This window comes from Bacillus rossius, chromosome 1 (assembly GCF_032445375.1).
Source record: "Bacillus rossius redtenbacheri isolate Brsri chromosome 1, Brsri_v3, whole genome shotgun sequence".
NCBI lineage: Eukaryota > Metazoa > Arthropoda > Insecta > Phasmatodea > Bacillidae > Bacillus > Bacillus rossius.
The window spans coordinates 372,696,424-372,707,030 of NC_086330.1; the positions used below are offsets into that span (position 1 = coordinate 372,696,424).

Below are 10,607 nucleotides of genomic sequence, written 5' to 3' on the forward strand. Positions count from 1 at the left end.
CAGGGCCAGCAGAAAGGATCACGCCACCCGCCAGGGCCAGCAGGAAGGATCACGCCACCCGCCAGGGCCAGCAGGAAGGATCACGCCACTCTCCAGGGCCAGCAGGAAGGATCACGCCACCCACCAGGGCCAGCAGAAAGGATCACGCCACCCGCCAGGGCCAGCAGGAAGGATCACGCCACCCACCAGGGCCAGCAGGAAGGATCACGCCACTCTCCAGGGCCAGCAACAAGGATCACGCCACTCACCAGGGCCAGCAGGAAGGATCACGCCACCCACCAGGGCCAGCAGGAAGGATCACGCCACCCACCAGGGCCAGCAGAAAGGATCACGCCACCCGCCAGGGCCAGCAGGAAGGATCACGCCACCCACCAGGGCCAGCAGAAAGGATCACGCCACCCACCAGGGCCAGCAGGAAGGATCACGCCACTCTCCAGGGCCAGCAGGAAGGATCACGCCACCCACCAGGGCCAGCAGGAAGGATCACGCCACCCACCAGGGCCAGCAGAAAGGATCACGCCACCCGCCAGGGCCAGCAGGAAGGATCATGCCACCCACCAGGGCCAGCAGAAAGGATCACGCCACTCTCCAGGGCCAGCAGGAAGGATCACGCCACCCACCAGGGCCAGCAGGAAGGATCACGCCACCCGCCAGGGCCAGCAGGAAGGATCACGCCACCCACCAGGGCCAGCAGAAAGGATCACGCCACTCTCCAGGGCCAGCAGGAAGGATCACGCCACTCTCCAGGGCCGGCAGGAAGGATCACGCCACTCTCCAGGGCCGGCAGGAAGGATCACGCCACTCTCCAGGGCCAGCAGGAAGGATCACGCCACCCACCAGGGCCAGCAGAAAGGATCACGCCACTCTCCAGGGCCGGCAGGAAGGATCACGCCACTCTCCAGGGCCGGCAGGAAGGATCACGCCACTCTCCAGGGCCGGCAGGAAGGATCACGCCACTCTCCAGGGCCAGCAGGAAGGATCACGCCACCCGCCAGGGCCAGCAGGAAGGATCACGCCACTCTCCAGGGCCGGCAGGAAGGATCACGCCACTCTCCAGGGCCGGCAGGAAGGATCACGCCACTCTCCAGGGCCAGCAGGAAGGATCACGCCACTCTCCAGGGCCGGCAGGAAGGATCACGCCACTCTCCAGGGCCGGTAGGAAGGATCACGCCACTCTCCAGGGCCAGCAGGAAGGATCACGCCACCCACCAGGGCCAGCAGAAAGGATCACGCCACCCGCCAGGGCCAGCAGGAAGGATCACGCCACCCACCAGGGCCAGCAGAAAGGATCACGCCACCCGCCAGGGCCAGCAGGAAGGATCACGCCACCCGCCAGGGCCAGCAGAAAGGATCACGCCACCCACCAGGGCCAGCAGAAAGGATCACGCCACCCGCCAGGGCCAGCAGGAAGGATCACGCCACCCGCCAGGGCCAGCAGAAAGGATCACGCCACTCTCCAGGGCCAGCAGGAAGGATCACGCCACCCACCAGGGCCAGCAGGAAGGATCACGCCACCCACCAGGGCCAGCAGGAAGGATCACGTCACTCTCCAGGGCCAGCAGGAAGGATCACGCCACCCGCCAGGGCCGGCAGGAAGGATCACGCCACTCTCCAGGGCCGGCAGGAAGGATCACGCCACTCTCCAGGGCCAGCAGGAAGGATCACGCCACCCACCAGGGCCAGCAGAAAGGATCACGCCACCCGCCAGGGCCAGCAGGAAGGATCACGCCACCCACCAGGGCCAGCAGGAAGGATCACGCCACCCACCAGGGCCAGCAGAAAGGATCACGCCACCCGCCAGGGCCAGCAGGAAGGATCACGCCACCCACCAGGGCCAGCAGGAAGGATCACGCCACCCACCAGGGCCAGCAGGAAGGATCACGCCACCCACCAGGGCCAGCAGGAAGGATCACGTCACTCTCCAGGGCCAGCAGGAAGGATCACGCCACCCGCCAGGGCCAGCAGGAAGGATCACGCCACCCGCCAGGGCCAGCAGGAAGGATCACGCCACCCGCCAGGGCCGGCAGGAAGGATCACGCCACTCTCCAGGGCCGGCAGGAAGGATCACGCCACTCTCCAGGGCCAGCAGGAAGGATCACGCCACCCACCAGGGCCAGCAGGAAGGATCACGTCGTGGCTTGCGCGCAGTTGGAAACCATCCCACATCGACTGGAGAGGTTCCAGGAAACAACGGGACTCCCAAGTCAGGATGGCCGGACCGGAATTACAACAGTATGTGTCCTCTGGAAGACAGTTCAGAGCGTAACTGCGTCGCTTTCGCCTCCGAGTAGAGATTAACGAGCCAAAGAAGTGGGTACGGTACAGCAGGCCTCTACAAAAATCTCTGAAGTTCTGGAGCCAGGCATAAAATATAGGAGCCAGCGATACAAAATAAAACCTATTTTTGTGCAGTAATACTTTTAGATTTTATTTTAATACTTAAGAACTAAACGGTACCCATATAGCAATTAGAGATAACATATAACAATTTAAATACTATCCCGATTTCTTGGATCTAGTCATTTTTATACAGTAAGATTTTGCCATAACAAAATTGACCGATGTTTTCTCAACCTTTGTATAGCTACACCTTGGTAACTTGTCAGAAGTTACTCGCTAGGCAGGATAAGTTAGGTTTAATGGTAACCTGGAACATGGTATTTGTAGAACGGGTGAGAATTTCAGGGACAGCCACTACAGCAATGAGTTAAATTGATTGGAAATACCAAAGTTCACAACTATTACATAAAAAAAAATTCGAACTAAGCTGGAGAACGCAATGCAAAACGTGTAAAATAATATTTCCACTCTCTATAAGATTGTTTTTTTCCCTTCCAATATTCGATTCCTCCTACACTGATTTAAAAATTACTGCCAAATGCAATAAACGTAACTGTAAATAATTTATGTATCACACGCTGTTGTTGACAGGTTCGATGTAGCTCCCTATACCACCATACCCAGGGGATAGTTTCTAATCCCCTATAGCTACCATGTTCTCTGATATGATCTGCTTCGCCTATTCTAGTCTCTGCGAAAAAATGATTACTTCCAGTTTGATTTACTGCCTACCAATAAGCCTTTTTATAACACGGTATTAGGTACTTTTTAAAAGTTTAAATTGGAAAAGTGTGTTAATGATTACATCATATGTTTAACACGGCACACTAAAAACTTCAATACTTCTTTCCTGGGATATGAAATGTAAATGCTTCGCCTCAATATAACGGTACCCACAAACAGCGGGAAAATATTCCAAACACAAGGTTTTAATTCCAAAATTTACAATTGCTTTCAATAATTATATTTTTCTACAAACCCTCTTGAAATTGTGCCAATCAGATCTAATATTTTGACGTGACGTCTAATAAATCGATGAACGCCGGCTGCACGCACTAAAAAAGTGTCCCGTTACGCTGTGTCCCGTTACGCGGTGTCCCGTTACGCTCATTGTACGCTTGCGCCGCATCTATCTCTCTTCCACTCGATTGGAACAACCATCGATTTGACTTTTTCGAGGCACATTAAACTTGAAACATTCCCATTCGTTTCCTACATTTCCTATCATCGTCCTATACAGAATAACGCAGATTGGAAGAAATTAAATAGCAAACATGTATTTAAGTTACAGTTAAAATAATCTCTTCATTAAAGTAATAAACATATTTGAATTAATGAGTGCAAATAAAAGTTAATTTATCAATTAAATTGTAGATTTCAATTCACTCCTTCTTTGTATCCATACAAACTAGTGATAATTCAATAAAAATGATTCAATTTTAATCATAAAAGTATGCAATCATTTCATCAATGTTTTGTTATTACGTTGTCACGTTAAACTATCGTCCGTAACCCGACTTTACAGACAACCAATTTTTTTTCTTAGTTCCGATCTATGAGGTTTTAGGTCCGTTTTCGGAAGGTTTTCTTTTTATCAATTCCCAAAATAATTAAGAATGAAATAGCCAAACATTATGGGATGAAGACGACATAATATCTGCACGCATAATTTCTCATGTAGGTAGATATCTGTTTCAAAGCCTTGAGGTAATGTAACCTGCACAACTGCATGCACACGGGTCGAGCTAGTAGACTGGGCCCCAGTGACACCCACGGGGCAGCAACTCTAATTGCAGAGACCCAGACCTAGTTTTTGAAGTAGTTTTGGGCCCATCCGATAGTTAGAAGCTTTCATGATATATTACTAACACAGCTAGAATGACTGGGAGAAGTTATTTATCGGCTTTTATCAGACAAATAAACCAGTGAAAATTAATGAACTTTATTTTGGTAGCCACATATTTCGTGGTGTGACATACCATAAATACTGCATCTCCTACTCTTTATACAGAACATTTTTTTTTTTAGGATACAAGATTAAGTGTTTTTTTTGCACATTTTAAATCCCGTCTATTAAGGAATTATACGTCAAGAAGTTACCCTATCATTGTAAAGCTAACATGTTGGATTTGAATCTCCTGCCCGAATTTATTTTGCTAGTAGTTATGGGCCCACTCAACAGATAGCGATATGGTTTCAGTTTCCACTGTAAGAGTCGCACTTCTCTGCCGCCCTCCTTGTTCTATGGCGAGGTTCGCCGCGTGGGCGCCAGCCGGCGAGGCGGTGGGAAGCGCGGGACCAGTCCCGCCTATTGCGGCGTGGCCTCGGTGTCTTCACACGGCCAGAATCCAGCCGTCGCGCCCACGGGTCCCGGACAGATTGCGTCACGTGCACTACTTGGGTGCGTTATTCCGTGCTCAACAACACTGCTGTACTTAAATCCGATATTCTAGTATTAATGCAGGATGGCTAGCAAACGTGTGATAAAAAAAAATTCCCTGACTTTACCACATTAGGCGAAAACGTTTCCTTGATCACCGTAATCAGTTAGTCACCACCAAGTATTAAAACTCCAAATTTCAAATTAAGACTCGAGGCACACTACACTTCACTATTGCGAGAGGTAATTATCAATTATTTTATCGCACAACTGTCGATTGCACTGAAGTCAATGCGCGTGGTAGAAGTGCTGATTGATATACTCACAAGCAAAACAGAATGGAAGAAAACGTTTTGCAACACGGTTTGAAAAAGAGGAAGAAATGGTGTGTACGTGGGACCGGTACAAATCATTCACAGAATTTTCCCTGTTATTGAAAATCCCCTGACTCTTTCTGGTTTGCCCTGTTTTTCATTGTTAGCCTCCCTGTAATAGCAATAAACTACATTTTTAAGTAAAAATTTAAAAATTAATTCTAAACACCAATACAGAGCATTTGTAGGTCGCTATCCTATTTATTTACGCCGATTGCAACCACCTTCTTACGATCACATCTATGTTCATACCTGTCTGAGCCACTGAAAATTTTTTGAATGAAAAACGTCAAAATGACGGACGGAAACTTGAAAATGTGTTTCATTTCCGATGTTTGGTGAAATAGTTTATATGGGTAGGTGAATCATATAATTAGATAGGTAATTTTTTTTTTCTAAAAAAGGATTTTTTTTCTATAGGTTATTTTTGCAATCTCGAATAAATAAATCAAGCGAAAATTTTGGTGAGGGTAGGTCAGTTAATAAGATATAAATACGTTTACATCGCGATATGGTAGTCTGTGCTGAAGTAATAACGTCCACTACGATATTACGGTATAGCGCGGGAATTGACTTTTTAGATTGGGAAGATTCTAAGTTGGTTTGCAAAAATATATTGTTGTTGAGAAAAGTAAATAAGTATACGGAATATATTTTCGGTATCGTGTTTTAGTTAAATAATAAAACGTTTTATCGCAAAGTATAATAAACCGAACGGGAATTATAGTACATAATACGATACCGTAGAAAACGTATATTCGGTATCGTGTTCTATAATTGAATAGGAAGGACTGACGTACACGATATCATGGAAAATATTACTTCGGTATCGTGTCGTGTACTAGAATAGGTAGGACTGACCATTGGCGCAACAACAGAGGGGGGGGGGGGGAAGGGTATTTTGCCCCCCCCCCCCCCCCCCCGAAACCTTGAAGTGGGGGCAAACGGGGGCAAAGAAAGTGCTGTGTAATCAATTTTTAGATAATAAAAGTGCTTAAATAGCACCATTTTCCACCTTGAAATACAAATTTTCCCGGGGGAGGGCCCCCCACCCCCCCCCCCCCGCTTCAATATGGGGGATAGATGATTCTTTATAAAAAGGTATATTGCCCCCCCCCCCTTTTGGAAATTTAGTTGTTGCGCCCCTGGGACTGACTATAGAACACGATACCGTGTGAAATATTATTCGGTATCGTGTACGATACCCGAAAGTTAGAGTGATAGAGAAACATGGTTCGTGCAAAACAAGCACATGAAAGCTCCCCGCCCAAAATCCCCGAATTCATGCGCTTATCCCGTAAGAATGTAATGATGCCAGAGATGACATGTTGGTGACGTCATAAATATTTTCATGGTATCGGGATACTTCTACCGCGGAACCGTGGTGTGAATGTTGTTTCGTTGAACAATGTTCTTTGTGAGCTGTTTGATGCAAGGATTAAGGCTCGTCTACAATAGCAATGTCCCAAACTGTGTCCGAAGGACACTCGTCGCTGATTGATCCACGTGACCCTCTGACGTCATGCGTCAAGTGGGCGAAGGTCCGAACCTACCTGGTCCGAAGACATTCGTCAATTTGAACTTTTTGTCCAACCTGTGTACTTCGGACACAGAAAAAGAACAGAACACTCACGATATTTGAATTTCCGGTTCCCGTTTGAAAACGTGGTGTTTGTTTTTGTTATTGAAGGAAATGGAAGGTTATGTAAGAAAAACAGAAATATTGCAGCAAAAAACCAGAAGGCCGTACACACGAATACATTTCTGGCAGTGTGATATGAGTTCATTTTTTAGAATTTACATTTGCCACTTTGCATTACTGAATAAATATATAATATTGAACCAAAACTTTCATAAGTTCAATCTCAAACTACAAAGCATCAAAACAATAAACAAAAAGATTTGGTTTGGCACATTTACTGCGCTCTGGTGACAACTTTAGAAATCAATACATTCGTACATCGGACATCGCAATTGTGGACAGGGCAGTTTTCGGTGGGACAATGTGACGTCACTCACATTCGGATAAGGACACGGACCACGCACATGTTCGGACTATTGTAGACGGGCTCTTATTGCAGCATGGTTTTAAATACGAAAAAAAAAAAAAAACAAAAAAAAACAGACATTACATTATTCATAAAACATAGTCTCCTTCCTAGGTTCCAATATTCTCGGTAGCACGCGGGATATTTTCCTTATAAAAGTACAGTTTTTTTACAGTGGAGTGTATCAAAGGTCACGTGCTGGGTTCCTGTTTTTCCCTTCCCCGAATTCAGGACTGGTAGATTGTGTTTTCCTTCACCTTCGTATTGCGGAAATCAACGAGAAACCACTGTAGAATCGCCCTACAACGAGACCCTCAGGAGCGTTGCTACAAGGTAACATTAAAATAAGATTGCTGATGATAGATTATCATGGCTTGAAGAAACGCATCACATTATTAACAAACACCTTAAACAAGAAATGTGTTTTTGAACTAAGAAAGTAGGAAGTGCATGAAAATCTTCACATTTAAACTGGTAATTAAATACAGGATCCTGCAAATAAAGTACCAGTTTTTAAATAACAGAATATTGGATTATATAATTTTGCTTTAAGCTACTATGTATTAATATATCTATCTAATTGATGTAATATTATTACATAAATAGCTCAGTCCGTTAGTTTGATTATTGTAGTATTTGTTAATATGTTGAAATTACTTTCAATGGCCTTTAAAGGCCGTCTGCAAAGTCCGAACCTGTGGGCGGTCATGTCCTTATCCTAATGTGCACGGAAAACTGCCCAGTCGACAATTATTGTGATGTCCGATGTTCGATTGTCTTAAATTCTAAAGCAGTCACTAAAGCGCAGTAAATGTTTTTCGATTGTTTTTTTTTTGTTTTCATGCATGTTTTTCAAACGGGAACAGGAAACTCAAATATCGTGAGTGTTTTGTTATTCTATGCTACTAAAAGGACACAGATTGGAACAAAAATTTCAAGTTGACCAACGTATACGGACCATCACCCACACACAACGCATGACGTTAGAGGATCACGTGGACCAATTAGCGGCCAGTGTCCGTCGGACACAGTTTAGGGCATTGCAATTGTAGACGGGCCTTACTTAAGGCCCATCTAAAATTGCAATGGCATAACTTGTGTCGGACGGACTTTGATCGCTGATTGGTTCACGTGATTCTTTGACGTCATGAGCAATGTTCCGTATCTCCCTGGTCCCTATCTGTGTCCTATGGTAACATAGAACAACACTAGCCTAGTGATATTTGCTGTGTCCAGTTCCCGTTTAAAAAACGTAAACAGAAAATAACGGACTATGTGGTAGGAATAGGAAGCCAAGTAGACCAAGGCGAAATATTTAGAGTGCTGTCCGTTTGCGGCAGGCGCCTTTCAAAGACCGAAGGCAAGAATTTTTTTTTTTAGCAGTGTGATTAAAATTCATTTATTAGCACTTACCTTTGCCTTTTCGAATAACTAAATATCATTGAACTCTACAACTTTAACAAGTTAAATGATCTCAACTAAGCTGCATACTCATTTACAATGCTTGAAAACAATGCAAAAAAAAAAAAAATGGAAACTAGCCTCTCTATATTTACTGCCTTCTAATGACTAATTTAGAAATCAATGGATTCGGACATCGGGTATCGCAATTGTAAACAGAACTGTTTACCGTGCACCAATGTGACGTCATTCACATTCGGATAAGGACACGGACCGCCCACAGGTTCCGACTGTTTCAGACGGGCCTTTAAAGGCGAAGCACCCATTCGTATCCTTGGAGATTAAAGTCTTCAGGTAGTGGCGACGTGATAAACGATTATGTGTTTTGAGACAAGTCACCCCTAGCTTAAATATCTAGATTTAAATTGTTTAAAATTAGTCGACTAGTGTAAAAAAAAGTTTTGTCCATACTACTGCATTCAGCTAGGTTTAAAGTAAACAAACTTCCAAAATCATTTTACTGTTGAGACACATTATGTACAAGGAAAAGTATTGCACTGTCTTAAGAAGAACTTCAGGCGATGTTCTGATCTTGTCGCTATTGTTGGCCAGTGGGTGGAGCTCCAACGATACAATCAATATACTTTACAATAAAATTATTTCAAAAGAAAATTAAAATTTACCGGTGGTTTAAGAAGTTTTATCATTTCTTTCCTTCTACGGGAAGCTATCAGGAAATGCAGCACACATACGCACCCTACCGCAACGCCTAGCTTGTACTGATCACGGTTTCCCACGGCATCCAAGGCCACATTACATTACGTGAAGGCAAAAACCATGCATATCCGATGCCTTTTGTTACCAGCAAAGCATCATGAGAGTTAAAACTCTCACGAAGATAGCGACATACATCTAGCTAACTGGATGTAATATGCATCGCGATTACGTCCTATGGAGCACTCTTCGTGAATGGCACCAATGTTGCCTTTTTCTGATTCACAATCATAAATAGGAAGTTGAAAATGAATAATTTATGGACCTAAGTGAGTAAACTGAACTTGTTACAAATTTGTGCAAAAATACACCAAATTGTAAACTCATACAGCATTTATGAAAACTGAAAAAACAAAAAAACAACCAAGTACGAAACAGTTTTTATCAAAGAATAATTACCGCTCCACCCCCTCCCCACCCGCCAAAAATAAAGTCGCCTACATTTAGAAGAGTATTATTATTGTATCTAGTGTGTATTATATAATTACCCCCACAACTTTCTCACCGTTTAGTTCCAGTACGCATAAATATCCTTCACTTAATGTTTCATCCTTAATAAAATGACCCATGTAATTCAAAAATTGTTTTTGCCGGGCCCGCTTAACTTAAGGAATTCCAAATACTACAGTAATAAAATTCATAATTTTGTTAACGCAACATAATGACACCTAACAGAATTTTAATACTATTATTGTCACTTTTTTCCAAGAGGATCTCTTGCACGAAGTACACTCATAACAAACAAGTTATTTATACTTTAAAGAGGTAGTAATAAGACACCTTACATTTCTTAACCCGATTATGGTAATGGTTGAGGTAAACAGAAGAAGATACTTCTTAAGGACAACGTACATGCCGGTATTCCTTTAATAATTAAGTAACTATGCCACAACTCACCTTTTCTTTCGCCCTTCCAGCATGTTTTTGTACCGATTTTGCTAATAACGCACCCTTGCTCTCTGCCATCTTGCTTACACTCACGGATCACCAACTGGTCCAAAACACCAAAAGAGACTATTCCTAAACGTGAGAATACGTTGAAGTTCACAATACTAACGCTAGGTCGCAGCTCAATCCAACATAGTGTTTTCACATAACCAGTGTTGCTAATATTCACATACAAAAATACTAACGAAAGTGCAGTTTTATTTGTTTCAAATTATGGTTTAACAGTGTCATTTATTAGTTTTATCATAAAAAATTTTCAATTATAAAGATATTGCACCCATAACATATACAAAAACAACTCTGAGAAAATATTACTGAAGAGTGTGATCCCTACAATGTATT

The 10,607-nt window shown here is 43.9% G+C and overlaps 1 protein-coding gene across 3 annotated transcripts in view; it reads right to left on the bottom strand.

Annotated features, from left to right (window-relative positions):
- The window catches only part of LOC134528482 (myc box-dependent-interacting protein 1), a 167,983-nt gene extending 157,416 nt beyond the window's left edge, over positions 1–10,567 (bottom strand). For 2 of the 3 annotated variants that reach the window (XM_063362134.1, XM_063362132.1), the window contains exon 1: positions 10,215–10,567. In XM_063362134.1, the coding sequence (XP_063218204.1) occupies positions 10,215–10,283 (69 nt within the window). In that variant the 5' untranslated portion in view covers positions 10,284–10,567. The remainder of the gene's footprint in view (positions 1–10,214) is intronic. The other variant, XM_063362133.1, reaches the window with a different exon arrangement.
- Positions 10,568–10,607: the final 40 nt, after the last annotated feature.